This window comes from Pteropus alecto, unplaced genomic scaffold, assembly GCF_000325575.1.
Source record: "Pteropus alecto unplaced genomic scaffold, ASM32557v1 scaffold131, whole genome shotgun sequence".
NCBI lineage: Eukaryota > Metazoa > Chordata > Mammalia > Chiroptera > Pteropodidae > Pteropus > Pteropus alecto.
The window spans coordinates 1,348,787-1,372,926 of NW_006434709.1; the positions used below are offsets into that span (position 1 = coordinate 1,348,787).

The 24,140-nt window shown below is 38.4% G+C and overlaps 1 protein-coding gene across 2 annotated transcripts; it reads left to right on the top strand.

Annotated features, from left to right (window-relative positions):
• Positions 1-308: 308 nt before the first annotated feature.
• PAIP2B (poly(A) binding protein interacting protein 2B) lies at positions 309-22,753 on the top strand. 2 transcript variants are annotated; one of them, XM_015587589.2, is made up of 4 exons: positions 309-464; positions 17,970-18,118; positions 20,090-20,266; positions 21,232-22,753. In XM_015587589.2, exons 2-4 carry the CDS (start codon positions 17,981-17,983, stop codon positions 21,286-21,288), a joined length of 372 nt encoding a protein of 123 aa, XP_015443075.1. In that variant the 5' UTR covers positions 309-464; positions 17,970-17,980; the 3' UTR covers positions 21,289-22,753. The 2 variants fall into 2 exon arrangements, with proteins under 2 accessions (XP_015443075.1, XP_006909565.1); XM_006909503.3 differs by having other exon boundaries at positions 310-499.
• Positions 22,754-24,140: the final 1,387 nt, after the last annotated feature.

Here is a 24,140-nt window from a genome sequence, read left to right on the forward strand (position 1 = left end):
TCACGCGGGGGCAGTACGCCCAATGCTTTGGCCCAATGCCTATCCAGGACCAGCATAGCGTTCTTTCAGCCAATCAGAGCCGGTGTCTCCTGCAAGTAGGCGCTCCACCTGGAGGAAAAGAACGAAGGGAGCGAAAAGACAGATGTTAATACCAATCAGAAGCTGGAACTCCTGAGGGGGTGGGCGGGAACTACTTCACATTTAGACCAATAAACACCACACGTTCCCTTCTAGGTGACTGAGCGGCATCTTCTTCGGCCCAATAGACAAATAGGGCGGTGCCCAGCAACCAATGGCTTAGGTTCGGGGGCGGGGTGAGGAGCCACTGTGCAGTAAGAGGTAACCTGGCGAGTGGTACCAGCGCTTTTCGGTGCTGAGGCTCACGCTTTGGTACTAGAGGCCGAGAGTGTTCCGACGACGGCGACCTCTGCGGCAACGACTGAGGCTCTCGGCAGAGCGGCAGAGTACGGTCTGGAGGAGGGGCTTCTGGTCAGCCCAGGTGGGCTCGGGCGCCTGGGCTGCCAGGGAGGGGACCCACGGGAAGCGCCGCTCTCCCTGCTCTGGGGGCGCCCTGCGCCTCCCTTTCCGCCGCCTTCGAAGCTGTGAGGGGCGGCGCGCGACTGCCCAAGCTCCTGTTGAGAGGTTAAGCCGGCGGGTCCCACGTCGCGTCAGCTGGGTTGCCCCTCTGCCCCTTGGGAGCTTCGGGGATCTTAGACCAGCAAAAGCGCGCTTTTTCCCTCCTGCACCCCCCAACTACCCTGAGCCCTCTTATAACACTCCGACTGAAGTCTCTGTCTCTCGAGTCCCCTTACAACCCCGTTGCAACACTGCTAGGCAAATTGACCGGTGCTGCATCTCCGGTCCCCTTTACCCAAGCGGGAAGGGGGAGGAGTCGCGCATTTTTGCCCCTCCCCCAATCGCGAGCCCCCTTGCGTTATTTGCGTTTCTTCTATTCTTTCCATCTCTCCCTTTACTCCGGCCTTCTTTCTTGATACCTAATTTGAGTTAGGGACCTTGGCCACTTCTCTTTTGCCTTCCCTTCCGCGAGTGAGTCTTTTATCCTCCTCCCACCCTCTAAATTTCATACTCATCTCTCATGGAAATTAACACTTTCCACTTGTCCCTTCCAGGCATCTGGAAGGTGAACAGAAGAGAGGCAGAATACACTGTACAGGGAGCTTTACAAGGTTGAGAACTTTAACTGGTTTTGTTAATGACAAACCATTCTTGTCGCTTAAAATGGCATTTGATCATTATACCCTCTATAGAATCTTTGTCCCAGTACAGTTGTTTTGGTGATAATTTCTGAAAATGCAGGTGCGAAGAATTTACTGGCGGCAAAAAATTTAAAAAATGTATTATTTTTAAGTAGATAGAATTGGATTATATTTTAAACAGCTTAACTGGAGTGGCAGGTGTTTGCAGTGTAAGGGCCTGAGCACTCTAGTTTGTCAAATTATAAGACATGCTTTTAGCTGTACAACACAATGTAATTTGATGACATGCAGCCTATGGATAATATAGCACTCAATCTTTTAAAATAATATTCTCTATACCCCTTTCACAGAGAATTTGTATTCACCTTCATAATATAACAGTTCAGGTTTCAGTAGTGTTGGTTCTAGCCATATGTTTCTAGATAATAGTGCAAACTTTGTTGTGCCTAAATAAAATTATGCCAGGAATTTTATGAAGAAAAAGTAACTCACCACACTTAGTTTTGATTGAGACTTTCGAGTTTTGAAAATGTTAACCTAGGTATTGGGCAGTGAGGGTTTTGTTTTGGGGGACAGAGGAAATCGAAGTATTGGGACAAGCCTGATGGCCCTCAGGCTGTGCGTGAGGGAGAGGAGGGGGAGAGAGAAGAGAAAGGACGCAGGAGAAAATACACGTGTACAAAACCTTGTAGATTCAAACAATGTTTAGTTTCATGACTTTACATAAATTGGAACTGTTTTTCCTATTCTCAGTGGCAAATTGTAAGCAGTAAGTTTAATATCATGTCCACTGTGTTGTAGCCAGAATTTTGTAAGCTTTTGTGAAAAATTCTTACTGTTTTCCCTATCCTATTTGTGACTGCATATCAGCATGCTTCTTTGTATTTTGCTATGGTAAGACCATATCTTGTGTATAAAGAAGTAAGTCTACTGGAGTGAATTTATTATGAGGAGTCAGCATTGTCTAATGGACCATATGTTTGAGCCCTGTTAATAAATCATAATAAAAAGAGAAAGATCTTAAAGCTATTCCAACAAATGCCTAGGTGTTTAGAACAGTAAAAAGTATTTATGACAAAATTATTAGCAGTCATCAAAGAAAAGCCGTGGACAAATTGCAAATCCATAAGTTGGTCACTATCATGAGTTATTAAAGGCTTCAGTTGGAAACCAGTTATTTTTGTACAGTCTTTTCAGGTGGATTTATACTTATAATTACTTGTTTGCAAATTTAAAGGACTATAGTTATAATTTCTTCCTAGAGAACTTGCCTTTAAGGAGTTCACAGTTCAATGGAAGGGAGACCTATAAACCAAGAATTAAATGCAAAAGGAGAAGTTCTGCAGTACGGGATGATTACAGGACTCAGAGAAGAACAGTGGCCTGATATCATGCTGCTCTAGACTTTCTGTGTGCCATTTCTTGAACCTTCCTGTTTATTTCACACACCTGGGCCCCTCTCTGTAGGTGCTGTTTTCTCTTCTTGAAGGCCTTTTTTTTTTCCGCGTCATATGTACCTGGTAGGGTCCTAATTCAAAATCTTGAAGCTTGCCACTATACTCCACTCCATCCAAATAATTGTTATCTATATCTTTCTGTTATTTCATTTTAAATAATTACAGTTCATTCTCATTATTCACAGTAGTTATGGTCTATAGTCACCTAGATCACTAATTAGCAAATCTGAACCACTGCTCTTACAAAAAAAAAATATATATATACATATATACATGTCTCATAGATTATAATCTTAAATCCTAAATACGACTCATCCTGGTAGATCCTATTTTCCTTTTTATACAGAAGAGAAAATGAGGTTCAGAAGTGTTAAATGATTTGCCTGAGGCCACCCCTTAAAAGGTGCCAGAGTTAGGATTCAAACCCTGTCCTACTGGCCCCAGAGGCAGTGTCTTATGCTACACTGCACTGCCCCCTACCGTCTGTGTCCTTTAGTTATCTTTGTGTGAGAGCTGAAAGAAGGCAGAGCCCTGCCTTGTCCACCTCAGCTAGGAATGTAAGGAGTGACTCAAAATTTTTGCCATTCTGTGCATGTCTCTGAAATACTGCAGAAGTGTTACAAGTATTGATTTTAGGAATATGAATAAATTTTAGTGAGTAGGCGAATTCTCAAATACAGAATCCACAAATAACGTGGATCAACCATACTTGTAAATGACTCATGGAGTCTACTAGTCCACTGTAGATTCCTTAGCTTCTTTGACAGTTCGTTCATTTATTCATTTATTTAACAATTTTTATTAAACACTTACTATGAATCAGGTTCTGTTTTAGACTGTGGTGAACAAACTAGAGGTTAAATTCTTGCCCTTATAGATGTATTCAGGTAAGAGGGACAGACAGCTAACAGTCTGGATGGAGCTCAGAGGAGAGGTCCAGGTTGGAATTATAAATTAATTTGACCAAAATGAAACCTAGTGTGCGCCCTCTCACTTCACATCCCCTAGCATACTGACTTCTAGAACATTTCGGTTACGCTCTGTGCCTAAACACTTCTTTTTGAGTCTCTTTCCACTGACCTGTGTCAACCTCCACTTGCCATTAGTTTATTTTAAGGCCATTTACTCATGTAACTGGAAGTGTTCTAGAAAAATCAGGCTGAACTGATCTTTGATTTCTGGGTTTGCCACCTACCAACTTAGTAACTTTGGTCAAGCTGTTGAACTTTTAAGCCTGTTTCCAAATTTCAAAAGCGGTGATATGGTGATTAAGCCCTTGTGGGTTGCAAGGAAGAGGCACACATATATTACCCTTGAAGATGAGGGTTTAATGTAAATTTGAATGGGAAATCATTTCAGCAGCCATATTGTCCCTTGGCCCTAGTGCTTTCAAAACTTTATAGAACAATAACTTAGCAATGTTTAAAATAGGATTTGAGTTCTGGAGACCTACCTTCTTTTCCTTTGTTTACCCAACATTTGTATTTCTCAAGATAAAAGTATCTGAATGGATTGGTTTGTCACCAATAGGACTCCTATTAGGTAGAATTTTGAGCCAAACCATGCTCAATCTAGTCAAGTTCAATCCGTTAGTTAGGATTCTGAGTCCTGGTCCAGTCTTTTGTGGCCAAAGAAGTAGGACTGCTTTCATGCATTATCTGTTCTGAAGGCTACAGTATTTACAAAAAAGAATTCCTTGGAGACAGTTTCTTCAGAAGACAACTGAGACTAATGCAGTCCTTAGAATTTCCTGGACTTCTGTCCAATTCAAATACCTGTCTAACATGATCATAGATGATGCTTAATAAAGCACCTAACAAAGTAATTGACACTTCATAATATTCCGTAAATCTTCTTTTGGTGTTGCATTTAATATTACTGTAGTGTGGTTATTTGTTTATGTAGCTGTCTTCTTTCCTAGACTATGAGCTCCAAGAAGCAAGATCTCTTCATCCTTATATCCTCGGCACTTAGTTCAGTGCCTGATATATAGTACTAGATTTCTTTGATTTCTAGTGCCTTTGAATCTTTTTTATATGCTTATTGGCCATTTTTCTTGTGAGAATTGCCTGTTTCTCCATTGCCTATTTTATATCGAAGAATTTGTTTTTTTAAAGGCATTTTTAAGATTTCCTTTTAGGCTAAGGATATAAAACTTAGTTGTCACTGAGATTGCACATACATTCCTCTAGAAAGTAATTTGCCATTTAACTTTATTTTTGGTGTCTTGCTGAATGAAAGCATTTTTTTTTTTCTGTACTGTACTCACATCTATCCATTTTTTTTTAATTTTGTGACTTTTCACTTTGGTTGCTTGTTAAGAAAGATTTTTGCCCATCCCAAGGTTAAAAATATTTATTTAAATGTATTTTTTTTTACATTTTTAACCTTAATCTGTATGTAATTTATTTTTGTGTGAAGGTAGGCAGTTCATTTTTTATTTGCCCTCCACTCTCAGTTTTGAATGGCCGACTAGTTGTCCCAGTGATTATTCTTTATCCACTATTTGCAATTTAGCTTATAACAGAAACCAGATTCCTATTTCTGGGCTTTCTGTTCCATTGATATATTTATTTCTATGCTTAGTCTACACCGTTTTAATTAATTTTTAATTTCTCCTTATTTTTTGAAAAAATTCTGTTGACTATTCTTATGCAATTATTAGCTAACCTAAAATTAGAATCAATTTGTCAAGGTTTAGAAAAATTCTCTTTGGAGGTTATATCAGAATTTAACAACTGTAGATTAATTTACAAAGAGTTAATATTTTACAATATGCCCATTCATTTATTCAAGTCATTTTAAATGTCTTTCAGGAAATTGTTTTATGTTATATCTATTTATTAGGTTTATTCTGAAGAATTTCAGATTTTAGATTTTTTTTTTTCTGATTGTCATTGGTTTATTTGAAAGCTATTTTGTATGTTGGTTTGGAACCAGACTTATTATTAAGTTCTCTTACTGTTTTTAATAGTTTTCAGTTGATTCTTAGTCTTGCTAAAAGTAAAAATCATATTGGCAAAGGATAATCTTGCCTCTTCTAATAGTTATACTTCTTGTGTTCCTGACAGATTGCATTGGATGGAAGCATTCAAAGTTACATAGTGGTTGTGGTAGTGCATATTCCTGATTTTTTCCTATTAATGGGAGGGCACTAAAGGTTTGGGGCAGAGAGATGCTTATGTGAGTATATTGATTATATTAAAGAATCATGATTTTATTCTTTTTAAAAAATTTATTCTTTTTAAACATAATTTGTTTAAAATGGATATTAAATTTTATTAAATACATTTTTTGCAAATATTGAGATGCTCATGTAGTTTTTTCCCCTTTACCTAATATAATAAAAAACACATCTTTATATTTCCTAATTTTAGACTATATTGCATTTCCTGGCTGAACCCTATTTGGTTAAAGTGTTTTTGTTTTTAAATAAATTGCTTGATTTTATTTGCTTATATTTTCTTTGAACTTTTCTGTTTGTAGCATGAAAATAGGTCTGTGGTTTTCTTTTGTGATATTTTTGTTCTTTTTAATGTGTTGAGCTACCTGTATACTAATCATTAGAACGCTCTTCATTTCTTTGTGCTCTGAAACAGTTGCATAGGAATTACCTGTGTTTTTAAAGTAGGTGCTGTGTGGACTATAGAGTGGTCTTGCCCAACGTAACCTCAGGGGAAGTGAGGTTTAACATAGTGATTTTAGTGTAAAGAGGAGCAGAACAGTGTTATTTAGTGAGAGCTGACTTTTGTTTGGTCTTTTTATTACCTAGGCTAGTACAGAGGTATTACACTCATCATCTGAGGGTTAAAAAGGGCCTTTGTTTTAATACTGAACAGATATAACTATTTAGTTCTGCAACCTCCCAGATATATAAAATGCCTGCTTTATTCTCACTGAAAGCAAGAGGCTATGCAGTGAACTTTCCCTTTTAGAAGCTTTTGAAGAATAGGGTATTCTGGTTTAATTTTGTTAATTTGGAAGTGTAAAGGTGAAAAATATCTTAAACTTTAACTCCCTGTTAAATGCAATTCTAAGATGGAGTACATAATTCCACTTTTCTTCTCCAGTAAGTTTGATACATTCAGACCTAGTTGATGTTTTATTATAGAATTCCTAAAGTTTCTGAGGCTCACATTATGAAGATCCTTTTAGAGAACTTTAGATGTAAATAGTATTGTATGAAATCAGGCTACAAATCATACATTTCAGACAAATCTCATTGCAACTTGTTTTCTTATTTAACTCATAGGGTGGGGGTTGTGGGGTGATTATGTCTTTTAATTGGATGTCTTTATTTTATATCAAGATAGAATATGTAGTACCTACCCCTGGCTTTGACCCTACAGAAGGAAACACATTTTTCTTTTTGCTGTATACCAGTGTATACTTGAGCGTACTACAGAATCTCCCGGAGGGCTTATTACAACACAGATTGCTGGGCCCCACCCAGAATTTCTGATTTAACAGGTCTGGGATGGGGCCTGATAATTTGCATTTCTACGTTTCCATCCCAGGTGATACTGATGCTGCTGGGCCAGGGACTATATTTTGAGAACCACCGCTGTATACTAACTGTAAATACTAGAAATCTGGTTCTAGAAGAAAGCTGGATTTGGTCTGGGAGTATAAGAAGTGCACAGGTTATGGAGTAAATCATGAAAGATTCAACCTTCTGCTGCCAGCACAGTATTGAGTTCAGGTAACTAGCAATACGCAGTGACACAATTCTCCTTTCATGATTGTAAGTCCTAGCTAAATATCAAGTGAGAAATTCTGTTTCATTTGCAAGGCTTAGAAACCAGGGGACTCTGGTCGAATAGGATTTAGAGATTAATTCCATGAAAATAGGGGTTATTTATATGTCTCTTTTATCTCTCCCCTCACCATTTAACCTTGCTTTAGGGTTATTTTTTTTTAACTGGCCAAGAACTTTGAATCCTTATTAATTGAAAGCTTTGTGTGTTTTTAAAAGATATTAGCTATGCTTATTCTTAAGATTTTTTTAACAGTAACTTAAGAGTATGAGAAACTTTTTTCAAAAAAAAGAAATCACAGAATTATATTATTGGAATGTTGGAGAATAAACATCAAAAGTGCTATGGATTTTTAATTGTTTTAGTGATTTCTCATTGCGTTGTTTGAGGTAATATTAGTAATTCTTACAATCCCTCTGCAGATGAAAAATGAAGGCCAAAACCATAGACCTGGCATAGAAACTGGACACAGGAGACAGCTATGAAGAAATACACACATATATACATGTACACATAGACATATATAATATACATACACTGTTTTAAAAATTTTATTTTAGCTAAGGACAAAAGTACATGTTGTGAACTTAGGCATCATATAGAATCTTTGAGTTGAAGAGAAAGCAAACTCTGGAAGCCACACCTTTTCACAGAGGAGTTTTGCTTCAACAAGTTTTTCTCGTTTGTCTACCTAATTTCTCTTGTTCTACTACTAACAGCCTCAGTTTTCAAGTTGATCAGCTAGTCCAGCATTGGAATAAATGGTATTGCAAACAGGGAGTTGGGGAGACTCCCTACTTGGAAATATACCTGTTTTGCTTTCCTTTCCTTTTAGAGAAGATTTTGGGTGAGGAAAAGAAGAGTAGGACTAGATCCTACAGGACAGAACAGTGCTTCTGAAGCTTGGCTATACACCAAAAACAATTTCCAATATTGATTAAATTAGAGATACTCAATCTTTAGAATTTCACAGACCGGTAAATTTTCAGAAACATTTTGAGGACAACGTAGGATTACATTTTTTTTTTTTTTTAACTAAGTAAGGACAGTAAAAATGTCCTACAGGACAGAACAGTGCTTCTGAAGCTTGGCTATACACCAAAAACAATTTCCAATATTGATTAAATTAGAGATACTCAATCTTTAGAATTTCACAGACTGGTAAATTTTCAGAAACATTTTGAGGACAACATAGGATTACATTTTTTTTTTTTTTAAACTAAGTAAGGACAGTAAAAATGTCCTTATTAGTGTCATTTTATAAAATGATATTTTAATGCCAAAAAACACAGGAAGGCCTTAATTCAATGCAAAAGACAATTCTTTAAATTGAATAAATTTAATTTTATGAAAAACTCTATGTGATCCCAATTTTTCTTATTTCAACAGGCTGGCGAAAATTCACATGGGACTAGCACCCTCTAGTCAGAGGCACAGAGCCTAAAATTATTTCAGAGGGTTGTTAAAAATGCAGACCACAGGCTCCATCCTAGGAGATCATGATTCACAGTGTCCGGGGGAGAGGCCCCCTAATCTATATCGTATTTTAGAAAGCTTTCTAACAGTTTGAATGTTTATGGTAGAGAATATAATTTATTTTAATTCAGACACACTAGCATGTGGTGTAACCTTGTTCGTATTTTCTTTCCAAAGACTTACTCTTGTTGAATAGCATTTTTCCTTAGCCTGGTTTTCTCACTCCCATTAGCAATATTTGAGAAAAATCAGAGTTTTATAACATAGCCATTCAGGAACTAAAGTGGGAAGTGTAAGAGTACAGGGTAGTGGCTAAGAGCATGGACTTTGGGGACAGAAGGACCTAAACTTAAGCTTTAGTTCTGGCATTTACTAGGATTGTACCTTGGGCAAAGTGTTTAATCTCTGAATGGTGGAGAATTCATCTGAAAAACTGGGATAATGCTAGCACCTAGCTCCTAGGGTTGTTGTGAAGATTAAAAGAGAATATTGTGAAGTACTTGGAAGTGCTGTTATTTTATTTTCATCTTTTCCCTTTGTATTTGAATAGATTACTTGTTTGCTCTTTATAACTTGGTTGTCCTATGGAACTCTCTCTTTCCGTTAGAGGTCTGGGTAAATTTGCTTCAGATACTTTCCCAATTCAATGGGTAAATTTGCTTCCCTACTTTCCCAATTCAATTCCACCCTTGCAATTTAGACAGCAAAGCCTGCTTCTTCAGTAGTTTCCACACCAAAAAAAAAATCCATAGGCTCCTAAGCTTTATAATGCCCTGGTAGTTTTACTGAAAATTGAAGTTCTTAAGGTAGAAGCCACATTATGCAATGTGAGGCCTTTCACTATCTGAAATATATGGCTTTTAACTCATTTTTTTTCTTCACTCTGTTTCAGCACTGTGCCTCCAATAGCTGGAGAAATGTTCCCCTTTCTCCCAAGGAATAGTTCTTTTCTTACCTTAGCTCCTCAAGGACTCTCCTTCTATCCCAAATTAATTTTCAAGGAGTTTCTCCCACCCAAAATGGTACTCTTCCTGAAAAGATTTGTGAATACTGTTTTCTCTGCCTCGTTACATATGTATTTAGAATGCTCGGCGGCCTTCTCCCTAGTTTGCTGTGGCAAACAATTCTTTTTGCCAGAAAGATATCAAATAAAAGGTACATGTGTTCCCTTTTGGTGATTTTCCTTGGGATCTATGGTACGGATTTCTTCCAGTTTAGATAACTCTTCCGTGGCTCGCTTTTATGCCTAGCCTGCAGCTCATGAGGAGTGTGTTATAGTAACCTGGTGTTATTAAATGCTAAAATAGTAAACAAGAACATATAAAAGTTTTTCCTAGAATAGAAGTAGGATTCCCGCCACCCCCCCGCCCCTCCGCTCGAGTAATTTAACCTGTCAAAAACAGATTCCTCAGTGATATGTTACTGGCTGTGGAGAATTAACTGTTACTACTCAATGAAGAGTGCTCAGCTGCAGATACTAGCAGATACTAGCCCCTAAAGGCATGGCTTCCTTCCTAGGGAATGATTTAGAATATAGCATTCTAGAAATGGCAGTCAACAAATTATTTATTAAGGACCCGGTGGGTGTAAAGAGGCATGCTAGAAGCTGTAAATGACTTGATTCTTGCTCTCAAGAAACTTCCAAGTATATAAATTAACTATTGCCCAAATTATATATATGCATACATACGCATTCGAATATATGTATAATGATATGTGAAATTGGGGTGGAGGTGGGGGAAATCTTAGGCGGAGATTGTATTCAGGATTCTGTAGTGGCATTTCTGATAGTGTGTTTAAAAAATAAGTTAAACTATTATCAGTTCAGCCTAAAAACGTTTAGAGGCCTTTGTTTTGGTATTGAGAAAACAATAACAAAACATATTCCATATGTAATAAATTGCCCATTGGAATGTTTTGATTAATGTTATTTGTTAGAGATTTCAGTTCCTAGTATTTACCTTGTTAATAGCATGTAATATCTTTTTGGAATTAGACATGAAGAAGTCAAGGTCCCTGTGATGACGACCATTCAATGTTATCCTTGGAGAACAATTAATAGGCTTTACCTGTGGAAGGGGAACTTGAGGGCAGGTCTGGATACAGAGGGCTTGCCACTGACTGAAGGCAAGTCTGGTGATTCTACCTTTGGAAGTGCCTTTAAATGCTCTGTGGAGTGCATTTTTTGTCTTTTCTATACATTTCTAATAGGTTAATAGTAATATCACAGAATATCCTTGTGGCATGGTTTCTAAAAGTTTGTGGGTTCTTATAGGTGTTAGATTAAAAATATAGCAAATAGATAATAAATAATAAAGGCAATTAATTAGGGATATGCTTGAGTAGTTAAAGTTAAACAGGATTTCTCAGATCAATGAATTTACTTGGACATGGATTCCCCGCCCAAGAGCATTCATAAGACTGTGTTTTATAGAATACCAGTTAAGGGAACTGCTTATATAGGAATTAGAGTAATTGAGATTTGGACTGTTCCATATAGAATATGCCCCTGTATTGGAGGAATTGTCCTTATTCCTTAGTCTTCCTATAATCAGAATCACTTATAGCAGTTAATAAGCAAAAATACAAATGTGGGGCCTTGGCTTTGGTTTAACAAATCAGAATATCTGAAATGATGTGGAAAGCTTCCAGGTAATTCTGATGTACTCTAGAGATTGAGAACCACTAAATAGAAATATGCCTTCTTGACACTGGCCAAATGCATTCTTAATCCTATATGCTTCTATTTTGTGTTCTTGGCTGTGGTCTAGGGACTAGACTATTGCAGTAATTAAGTTCAGTGTTGTCATTCTTCCCAGAATGTCTGTCTCCAGATTTTCAGAGTCCGTTTCATCAGTAGGACAAATCTATAGGTCAGTATAGGACACATTTTAAATAGCAGAAAAGAGATTGTATTTTATTTATATTGTCTTTCTAATCCGGCAGCCTTGAAAATGCTTCTATTTGTAATTTACTTTTGTTTTTAATGTATTTTACTACTAGTGCATCCAAATTATTTTCCTCTTGACTTGTCAGCTAATAAGCTTTTGAAAGCTTGTCAACTTCTCATTACATGTAAGTTCAGTTTTCTGTGTGCTAACAAGGACATTGACATTCTATCTGCAAACCTTTTTCTTGCATTAAATGAAAGATTACTAATGGAGCATTTATGTGTTGAGGTCAGTATAGGAGAGCTTAGCAGGGTAATTACTTCCTTGTTTTCTGTTAACGTACATGCAGCTTCTCTGAGGAAAAAAAAAATGAAATGGAAATAGAAGGGACAAGGTCGTTATAATTAGAGACTGACCTGGAACTTTTAAAACCTCTGTATATATATCCTACCTGTCCTCTCTACTCCACCCTCCTTAAAAGCTGAACTGCTAATTTGCCTCCTTTTCATCTTGATCTTCCACCAGATGATGGAGAAAGCTGATGGGTGTATTTACCTTGTAAAACAAGAAGACAGAAATTATTTTAGTGCAAAGTATTACATGGCATGAAATATGTTCTACAGGAGTTTAAGAGGCTTTATAAAATTATTTCTTGTATTGCTTATGTAGCTTTAAAATGTGTGTGTGTGTGTGTGTGTGTGTGTGTGTGTGTATGTGTATGTGTGTGCATTCCTGTGAAAAATAGAAGAGGAAACAAATAGAAAGTCAAAGTTGGAGTTTGGTAGGTTTATCCAGCAACTGTCTGGGCAGTGAGACTTATATTTGGGGGACATGAGCATTCCTTCTACCACAGAAGTGAAATCTCCTGCCGTGGAGTGAAGATGTTTCATGCGGCTTTGTAATGGATCTCATCTCTCTCTCAATGCTCTTTTTCCCTCAGCTTTGACTTCATGTTCACCATGTAGAACTCTCTATTACTAATTAAGAATTCCAGGCATTTAGATTTGAATCACGGGAATGTATTAGCTATTCAAAAAATATCAGCAAATAAGTATCCCCTCTTGCCATCCCTGCTGTCCCATGGCCAACACCATCAGTTATTTCTTTGTTCTCTTGTATTTGTAGCCTCTCCCTCCTTCTCCGCTGCACCCTGTCTATGAACATTTAAACGTGCTTTAGTCTAGACTCTTCAGTCTTTAAAGTTTCCAGGGACCGCTCAGCTGGACTCCTTGAAAGAGTTATCTAATACTTCCCGTCACCTGCAAATCATACCTGCTCCATTCGGCTTTCATCCTCATTTCTCTTCATGGAAACTGCTCTTAAACTCATCAGAGACCTCCATGGTCTTAAATTCTGTGGACACTCCTCAGCCTTCCTTTTGACCTTTCAGCAGCCTTCAACATACCCATCTACTGCGTGTATTAGTTTCCTGTGGCTGCTATAACAAATTACCACAAACTAGTGGCTTAAAACGTGTTTATTCTCTTGCAGTTCTGGAGGTCAGAAGCCAAAAATCAAGGTGTGACACGCCTGCATTCTCTCTGGAGGCTGTGGGAGAGGGAAAATCTGTTCTTTGCCTCTTCAGCAGTTGTGGCTGTAGGCATTCCTTGACTTGTGGCCACTTTAATCTGCCTCCATGGTCACATTTCCTCCTCCTCTTCTCTCTGTCTCAAATCTCCCTCTGCTTTTCTTTTATAAGGACTCTTATCATTGGATTGATAGGGCCTACTGGGTTAATCCAGGATGATTTACTTATCTCAAAATCCTTAATTTAGTTACATATGCAAAGCCTACCTATTCCAAATAAGGTAGGCTTCACAGGCTTTAGGGATTAGAATGTGGGCATATATTTTGAAGGGCTACCATTCAACTCACCACGCTGGGGTTCTTTCTTCCCTTGATTTCTGTAATGCCGTTCTCTTCTGATTTCCTTCTCAACTCTCTGGCTTCTTCTTCTTCTTCTCCTTTTTCTATATTGTCTTCCTCCTCTACTTGACTTTTTAAAATGTTCACATACATCGGGTCTGGGTTTTAGACCCTCTTCTCATCTCACTTTGTCCTTTCTCCCTAGGCAATATCTTCTAGTCCCATGGGTTCTGTTACATTTACATAAACAACTACTCCAAATGTCTATATCCAGACCTCTCCAGTTCCTGATACATATAGACAACTTACTTAATAGCTCCATTTGAATACTTCAGAGGCATAACAAATTTAATATGTCTAAAATGGAGCTCATCATACTTTTACCCCCACTCCCAAGCACCACCCAAGAAGTTTGCCCTTCCCACAATTCCTTAGCTCAATAAAGGATATTACCATTTACCCGCTTGCTTGTGCCAAAGTTATCCTTGATTTTTTTTCTCATCCTTTCTCCCCACATCCAGTTCATCACCACAAACAACCTAAAGTAGTTTTGGAATCTGCCTACTCTCTTACTGCCATTATCTTAGTCCAAGCAGCTATCATTTTTTTCATCTGGTTAGCACATTAGCTGCCTTACTGGTCTCCCATTATCCACACTCAGTCTGTCCAGTCCATTTTCCATATAGCAGCCTGAGTGACCTCAAAATATGAATGGAATCGTCACTATGCTGCTAAGAACCTTTTTTAATGGCTTTTATTGCTTTTAGCATGAAATCTTTCATGTAGCCTCTAACGGCCTACATGATCTGGCCCTGTCTACCTCTGCAGCCTCATCTCTTCCTGGCCATTCTCCCACTGGTTCTCCCTTGACCTGCCAACTATATACATACCTACCTCCTTTTAGTTCTTGAAAGTTCTTGCCTCTTCTCTCTATTGCTAGCTAACATATTCTTTAGGTGTCAGTGTAAGTGTTGCTTGCGCAGGTAAACCTTTCCTAACCTCCTGGACTTAATCGGATCCCCCCGTTGTTTTCTAATAGACCCCTTTTATAACAAGGATCATAATTATTTTTGAATTATTTGCTTTTCTCTCTCCTGAGAGAATGTAGATACTACCAGAGCAAGGACTGTGTGGCCTGTCAAAGGCCCAGTCAAGCACAGCGCCTAGGGTAAACAGGCACTCAGATACTAATGAGGGGGTGCATCTAGATATGGCTAAAACATGAATCTAGGGGCAGTATATTTGAAGTAAAATAAAATTAAAAATGGTTATCCACAATATTTAACTTAAAAAATGGTATTAACCAGACTGAATGAACTTAACAAAACCGTAGGAAACAGAATAGTAGAGACTAGTTTTTATATCCACTGCTCAATAGACTTTTTCCAGGTAATTCAGTCAAAAGTCCCAAATCTCATTTAGGTTCAGAGAATAACTAGTTTTTGCTATGAGCATGTTGTACCTGAAAGTTGTGGGTTGAACTGATGAAGCATGTATTCTAGAAATATTCTAGATACCTGAAAGTTCTGAAGTCCCTGTGACTGGGAACCAAGGCCCCTATGTAAGCCAGATGTTTTAGACATGCACCCTTGACCATACTAAAATGCTAATCAAATGCTTGGCAAGCTTTAGCACCTCTGCTTTGACTATGAATAGGGCTACATGCTTTCCCATCTTCAGCCAAAATGACAACTGTTATTTTCCATTTTCAGCATGTTTGCCATGTATATAAGAGAGAAAGTGAGGTGGAAGAATAAGTTTCAAATAGTTCTTAGATTTCATAAGGTAATATAGACACGGACCAGACATAAACTCATTTGTCTGCTGTTGAGGTCTGATTCTAAAGAACTTCTCAAGCAGTGACCTACTTCAAACTGCATATTTGCCCTCTTGACTTATGAGAGGAAAGATATGGCAACTGGTAGTTTGTGTGGCAGAGCTAGTTGTCATTGTTTATTGAATACCTGTATTAGTTATCTATTACTATGAACAACTTATTCCAAAGCTTAGCAGATTAAAACAACAAACAGTTATCTCACAGTTTCTGTGGGTCAAGAATCTGGGAGCGGCTTAGCTGGGTACCTCTATCTCAGAGTCTCTCATGAAGTTACAATCAAGCTGTCAGCTGGGACAGCTGTCTCATCTGAAGACTTGATTGGGGAAAGATAAACTTCTAAGCTCACTCTCATGGTTGTTAATAGGATTCAATCCCTTGTCTCATGGGCCTCTCCATAGTGTAGCTGACAACGTGGCTGCCATTCTGATTTATGTTCCTCCTTATGTAACCAAGCATTTTCCCCATCTCTGGAAGCTTTGGGGGTATTCTTTTTGTCCCCACTGCACTACAGTATCATAATGATGTGCCTTGATGTGAGTGAGGGTCAAGTGAAATAATGAACGTGAAAGGTCAAAATAGGATGGTTAGACAAACATTGTGCTCTCAGGGGGCAAGCATGGTGGATGGCAAGCTGGAGAGGAGCTGGGAAGAGAAAGAAAATGTTACATAAAACTCTGGAATCAGGAAAGTCAAGGAAGTTATGGGCAATGATCGTATCTTCCCTGGTGTCTTCCCCAAGTGGGAAGGTTCTCCCCAAAAGCCTTATGAAGGAGTTACCAGTCTCCAGCAAAATCTCCCCATTCCTACAACTTAGTCCCCCACTACTAAAGTTGAGAGACACATTAAGCATCAGTCACTGTCACCTAGTAGACTCACCAACCAGTGTTGTTCTTGAACTAACCCAGCAACTCAGGTTGCTTAACCCCTGAATCTGGTACTTTTTTTGGTCTTAGTATTGCATTGTCTGGATGGTTTTTAAAGTGAGGCAGGATAGATTATGTGCCTTAAGTCAGAACATAGATATGAAAACAATTTGTAAATTGTTAAACACTATACAAATTAAGTTGTTGAATTGCTGCTATTTAGAGAAACCAAACTTGTCAATTGTGTGGAAAATGCGGGTGGAATGGTATAAAATATAAATCAACACTGTGTAGCCTACTATAAGAGAACCACTTTCCTGATATTGGCAGCCCCACATCTCAGTATTTTCAACTTTTCTAAAGTGTTTGTGTTAAATTGAGTAACATCTCCATGTTGAGATTATGGTAATTTTCCATTCCCTTTCTCATGAAGGGGTACATCCTGCAATTTGCTCTGTGCTTCTCCTTGCTCTTGAATTAGAAGAATTATTCTCTTCTTTCTTCTTTTGCCTTCTCTCTTTTCTTATGGTCATGTGCACTCAGGAATCATTTTGGGGAGAAAGGCAGATGTTTTAGAAAATTGAACTCTGATTCTCTGTGGATGATTTCCATATCGATTAGGACAAATCACTGTGCTGGTTATAAACAAATGTCAGATGAGTCTTTATAACCTGCTACCCAGCTAGGATCAGGACCTTTAAGAGTCTCTGTGCCAAGGAATACACCCTACTTACTTACGCAGTTGCCCTGACATTTAGAACAGACTTGCTCCTATCGTTGTTATGCTGCAAATAAAAGTTGTAAAAGTAAAGAGTTGTTTTCCTCCCTTCTATAGCCCTTTGGAACTATTATGCAGCTGGATTTGGATTATAAAAGCAACTGTTATAATACAGGAACATTGGAAACACCCCATAAGACAGGATGGCCATGTTAACATAGAAATTAGAAAAACCAAATGATGGCTTATCATGATGTTACTATAAGAATGGATACTTGGGAAGGGGGAAAGAATGGATACTTGGGGAATATGTGTGTGTCTATGTATCTGAATACACATGGGGAAGTCAGGAAGTTTATATGCACCACATTGTTAATCATTCTTAACTCTGGTTGGTTGGACAACTGGTGACCTTAACTTTCTCCTTATTGCTTATTAAAACAGTGAACATGTATTATATTTTGAAATATGTTCTAAAGAAAAACAAGCTTGAAAATCAGAATAAGGGGCAGTTAGTTACAATGTTCATTAAGAACGCATTTTCTTTGCCGATTTAAATGTTAAGGTAGCCATGCAATCTTAATTAATTTCTAGAACCTACAGAATTTGCCTTGATAAGATTCCTCCCATTCACACACACACTGTTCTAGAAAGGCTTACTAACCTTAGACTTTTTTTTCCTTTAACTCTTAAAGAAGTATACATCTATATAGTTGACAACTGCAAGATATGGTTAGTTTATAACAGGTACAGACTAACAGTTTCTGTTCACCTGTAGTTAATAGCTTTGACTTAGAACTTCTGAAGCTTATGGAAGAATCTGGAAAATATAGGTTTTCGCTTCTTGATCCTTGTAACGTTTTATCCTTTCCTTTTCTCTTGTTTAGATTCTATCATAATGAATGGATCCAGTGTGGCCAACACATCACCCAATGTAAAATCCAAGGAGGAACAGGGCTTAAATGGGCATGATGAGAAGGAAAACCCATTTGCAGAGTACATGTGGATGGAGAATGAAGAGGATTTCAACAGACAGGTAAAAAAAAAGTAGAATGACAATGATATATGTAATTCGACAGCTATAATATTTTACTTTCAGGTTGTTACAAAAAAAATGAGTTTGCTGGCTTTAAAATAACTTAAAAATACATGGAAGCCTGATCTGAGCTTACCAAGAAGCATCTTCAGCTGGTTAGAGCCCAGAGGACAGTACTTTGGAGGAAGGTACTGATATTTTTCTACCACATTGATTAAAAGAGGATCTAATGCCATGGTAATCCGGTGTAGACTTCTGGGAAGCAGCAGCTTTGTACAGACAGGCCGGCTTAACATGCCCCAAATAGGAACTGGGGACTGGCAAGATATGAGCCTGAGAGAGAGAGGTGTGCTAGATGGGGGAAGGCTAGACTGCTTCACCAAAGATTCAGCAATAATTCATTGTCTTATATCTCTGTGACATTAACATCCCAAGGTAAGCCATTCCAGGTAGAAGTGCGACCACACAGTCCCTTCCGTGGTGGTTTTCTGTCACTCCCAGGGAATTTATCAGATGAGTAGCTGAAGGATAACAGGAAGTCTAGCCACTGGGAAAGCAGAGAACTGAAGGTGGAGGCAAAGGGTTTCCTTTTAACCAGGTGACAGAAAGTATTCATATCCCATTTGGGGACATTACATGATGAATAGTTACATGGCCATATCCAGCATGGGAGATGGGAAATATGGTTTTAACTGAACACCCTGGGGCTGTGGCAAGAAGAAAACAAGCTTTGGTTGGGGGCATCTATCAGTTTCCACTCCAAGTGCCTCATTGTGTCATGATTTGTGTGAATAGCTCATAGACCATGCTTCCATCACGCCCCTGTGCTTAGGTAACCATTTTTAAGGGTTGTGCCTGTAAATAGGGTATATTTAATAAGGGGGATACACTGTTACGCTTTGGGGAGCATCAGGGCAGATCTTGAGCAGTCACGTGAAACCTTGTGGCTTAGAAATATTTTGTAGTTATTGGTTTTTAAATATTTCATAACCTTCTAATCTACTTTAGTTTTTTAAAAAAGCATGGCTAATTGTAATGTTAAAATACTATTGTTAAGTCTTGGTACCAGTGACTTTTCCTTTGAATTCACGAGATTAACTGTATTGGCTAGTTTGGGTGATTACTTTTGCTTGACCCTCTCCAGTAGTGGCATGAGTAAGCTATGAATCTGTCACCACATAGCCTGTAGGAAAAGGGTTGGCCAAATGCGAAATAGGAGACCTGTTAAAAATCACACGATCTTCAGAGTGGACGTACTGTTTCCTAAGAGTCAACGATGTCTACAAACAGTTATAAAATATCCTAGATATGTGTTGCTTTAGTTTAGGACAATCTTTAAGAAATACAGAGTTGTTTAAATATTCATATTATTATTTTGAAAGAAGACTACATAGATGACATCATTTTCTATTGGTATGCCAAAAAGTGTTTTTATATCTTTCTAAGGTTCGGAAAATATTTTTCTCCCTTTGGGGCCTCATTACCAGAAAAGTGGGCCAGAAGCTGAGAGTTAGTTTTGATTTAATTTCCACTATCCAGGAAGTGGTCTAGTTATATAGTTCCTGTACCTTTTTCATAGTTGTAAAATGGGAAATCTAAGAAGAGCTGTGTCTTAACAAGACTGGGAAATGAATTTTAAACTTTAAAAATGATTTTTTGTAAGTGCCATATGAATGGAAAATAGCTGTGTCACATGTTAGAGATCTTAGAAGATCTATGAAGACCTGGAATTTCTGCTGTTTTGAGTTAACTATTTCCTCAGTCTTATTGTTGACAGAATTTAGTTGAAAAAATTCAAATTTATATTTTCTTTAGCCAGTCATTAGAAGCATCTTAATTCTTAGTAGATCTCATACAAGATCATTCTTAATTGCGGAGTAATAACCTCTGAAAGAAAGAGGTGGAGCAAAAACTGAGAAGGATGAGTCCTAATGGGGCCCTAAGTCTGAGCGCCTCACCTTTGCTTGCTAGGTGGAGGAGGAGCTGCAGGAGCAAGACTTTTTGGACCGCTGCTTCCAGGAGATGCTGGACGAAGAAGACCAAGACTGGTTTATTCCCTCACGAGACCTGCCTCAGGCTGTGGGGCAGTTGCAACAACAGTTAAATGGACTGTCTGTCAGTGACGGTCATGATTCTGAAGATATTTTGGTAAGAGCCATATGTGGTTCCACATGTGACATAGTGAAAAGAATACAGGATTTGGAGTCACAGACTTTCTTTCTGGCCCTACAACCTTGTGAAAATCTCTGGAGCTCTCCAAGCCGCTATTTCTTCACTCTTGACATGGCATTGATAAATGGGTGCAGTGAAAATGCATTTCACTTCATAAAGCACTGAGAAAATGTTAACGTTGTAGCATCATCAACGTTCATTTTCCCCAGTGGGCTTTTCAAAGTAGAATTGGGATAAATAAAGATAAAAACATGGAAAAGGTTTGGTTTCAAATTATCATTTGCTGCTATCCTTTTCTTTTACTGCCTCTTAAATCTGTATTTACAGTTTTGAACGATGCTGTTACAGAAATTGTTCATTTTGGAGGGAACATACTCCTAAGAGGCTATTTTCCACTTAAAATTAGAAGACCAGATAAATGAATTCTCTGCCTTCCATATTTACTTACGGAATTCTGTGAGTGATTTAGTTCTCACACAACTCATGTTCTGAATGATTGTGCCCTGCACATTGCTAAGGTGCTGGGTATTCACGAGAGTAGAGAACCAAAGAGAGTACAGCAAGATGGAAAAAATTTTTAGATAGATAGATTGATTGATTGATTGTGGAATTCTCTGGTTTGATGGAATTCTCTGCTTTTCATTGAGGTAAGGTACTCAATGGAAAAATTATTTTTGGAGTCAAATTTAAAAGCCCCTAATGAAAGCATCATGAAGGGTAGCAGGAGTCTAAAGCAGGTAGGAGAAAACGAGGTTGGCCAGGGATTAGTACGTCAGGAGCCACTGAGAGCAGCCAGCAATAACATCCTGAGTTATAAGGAATTCTATTTTTTTTCTCTCCCTAAGGCTGAGAGGAAGGTACTGGTAATAATGGAAGCAGGGAGGAAATGTTTTAAAGTGCTGCTTGCCGTGGGATTTATTATCTCTTGGTTCTTATTTCAGAGCAAAAGTAACCTGAACCCGGATGCGAAGGAATTTATTCCAGGAGTGAAGTACTGAGCTGACAGAAAAGCTTTGAGGAGGACTCGTATGTCCCCACATCTGGGGACAGCGCTGCACGAAAAGGCAGAGCTGAAGAGGGGGGCAGGGTGGGCAAGGGGTGCATAGAGGGGAAGGGAAACAGGGGTTTACCTCGACACTGTGACTGGAGTAACTAAGGTGTTCAGTCTTATTCTGCAAGCCTCTGGATAGTTCTCCTTCATTCTACTGACTTTCATTTTGAGCAGTTTCCTATTATTATTATTATTATTATTATTTGCAGCTTTTTGGCTTTTTGAGTTAAGGAAATTGCAATTTTTTTTCCCTTCATTAGGAATGTTCTGCTGTGTGTATTTAAACAAAATAAGCTGACCAAGAAAATCTTGGAGTTTACAAATGCCCTGCTCACCTTACTGTGTACTTACAAGGGCATTAAATACCTGGAGAACTACTTATCGAGTCTGTTAAGCTGGATGGATAGAGGGACAAATGGAAGAAGCAAGTGTTACAAACCAGAGTATGCAGCTCAGCTTCCCCAACCCCTGGGGATATCCTGTGATGAACTGGGATTACCAATAGCTTGCTGAGCCCAGGTCTTCCTACCTTGAACCCCATTCAAGAAAACAGACTTAAAGTACTGGTTTATGGTAACACTTTTGGTGGCTGATGAAAGTTGTAAATCAGAAGGGGAGGATTGTGATGGTTATTGTCACTTGAGTCATACAGTCACTGTCGGCCTACTCTTAAGTCTCTTTACAGCTACCTATCCCTTTCCATCCCAAAGCTACTCTGATTTTAAGAGAAAATATTGTTACCAAAGGGGTGTGAGAAGCATGCTGTGCTGGCCATCCACTTCAGCCTGGAGAAGTCATCCTTGAATCCTGTTAGCTGTGTCTTAAATTTATTTTGACAGTTTTTTTTCCCAGCCCCATGAAGACTTGGTTTTCCTGGTAGCTTACTTCCCTTAGAAAGGTTTATGCACTTTTATAAATAAATATATTTTTCAGAACACTAGCAAGAAGCTAAGTTCACAATTTGGATGCTTCTCCCACTATTCAAGACTGCAGAAAAGCCTAGGAGACTGAGTCCCACTTGACCCAGGTGATTGTGACCCACCAGGATAGTTTCAGCGGCTGTAAAATTTTGTCGTTCCCACATGCCCAGCTTTGCGAGTTTTCTAGGATGGGCTCTCTGGATACGTTCCTTTTGTCTTTCCTTCATATAAGTGACAGGTTTTTTGTTTGTTTGTTTGTTTGTTTATTGATACTCATAAGGAACTAAACTGATTCCAGGAGCTGCCTTTGTATGATAGAGATGTAGATGGCATAGTTCAGTCTAAAAGAGCATGTCCAGTCCTAGCCATTCTCCTAAGATGAGGACTTGCAGAGGTCTGTGGGAAGTGGCTTCTGTATGACTGCTGCTGTGTTATGTGATAAGCCTATCAGGAAAAGAGCATGTAACTTGAAATAAAGTCTGTGTAAATTCAGTATGTGGATGTGAGAGAGAGGTTGGAAGGAAAGGACGAGGGTCTGGAAAGCTCAAGAATTTCTCCTTTTTCTTATGAGTCCCTTGACTTTTTGATCAGCCACAGCCTAAGGTCAGATTTAAAATACGAACCTACATCTTTTCCTCATATGAGTCTATAGGATGGCATTATTCAGAAACTGGCCTTCCTTTTTAGGTCACACATCATAGGAGAGTAGCTTAGGGAGCTTGTATTGCCAGATGTGCACATTAATTCCCAAAGCCTCTACCTCGAGAGAATAGAACTCTGACTTATTTTCAGGGAAGGCTATGAATAAAGAAACTTCTTTATTCCAGGTTCGCTTTCAGCTTCGGTTGTTGCCTCTAATAAGGAAAGGGCCTTGGATGTACAGAAAAAGAAGTTTCTCTTTCCTGGGGCTGCTAAATCATCTCCATTAGCTTATCCAAGCTCAGAATTCCATAAAGACTGTTGAAAATGTGTTGGGATTGCAGAAAGAGCAATTTTCTAGACGTTATCACAAAGAGTACAATGGATTCTTGTGTGGCTCCCAGGCCAGAAAGTGCTACAGGGATCCAGATCTAGCCATTTCTTCATCCTGAAGGCGGCTTGCTCTTCTGATACCGGGACAGGCTAAGATGCTTAGTTGTCTATCTCAGACTTTTCCTCATAAGAGAGGTTCTGGGTGCAAGCCAGGCTGCACACCCTTACCCTTTAAAAGTGAGGCTGGTATTTATAAGTGTTCATTTTGGTGTTGAATTTAAGTCGCTATTCTGTTGAAACTTTTTTTGGCAACTGGAAGTTTGAGAATTTGTATAGATACAAAATGTGTTTTTTTAACAGTTGCCAATTCTGGTTGGTCCCAGTATTAGCTTATTAGTGATTGATTTCTTATTTTTGTGATTATTGGACTCTTTTAAAACTCCAAGATGAATATGATCTTATCTCTTGCTCTTCAAGAGGAAAAACATAAAAAGAAATGCCTTTTCAGCTTCTCCAGGCCTTAGAACTGCAGCAGAATACTTGATGGATATAGCCAAGCCTGAGTACCTGCAGCTTTGGGTCTCTGAGCCAGTTTCAGACTATAGCAGTTGACTTTTGGGGATCATAGAAGGTCAAACCAACAAAAGGTCATAAAGAAAAGGCTGGACCTTTGTAGACCTTCTTTTGTTTCCGAAGTCAAAACAGCTGAGACCTTTTTAAGGTTATAATGCTGTGGCTTTAAAAATGTTTTTAGTGAAACACTAAGCATTTTTTCAAATTGTGTATTGCTACAATGTCAAAGTTTTGTCTTGATTTTGGAGAGGCTGGGAAGTAAGGAGTCAGTCATATACTCTGGTAATTATATGTCAGAGAGGAAAGTCGTGAAGAAGTAGCCAAGGAAATAGCT

Bases quoted from the DNA above. Each gene is read 5' to 3' on its own strand.
- PAIP2B (XM_015587589.2), top strand. From the start codon at position 17,981: ATGAATGGATCCAGTGTGGCCAACACATCACCCAATGTAAAATCCAAG. The intron at 18,119-20,089 runs GTAAAAAAAAAG...TTTGCTTGCTAG, and splicing joins AAGAGGATTTCAACAGACAG to GTGGAGGAGGAGCTGCAGGA. The intron at 20,267-21,231 runs GTAAGAGCCATA...TTCTTATTTCAG, and splicing joins ATGATTCTGAAGATATTTTG to AGCAAAAGTAACCTGAACCC.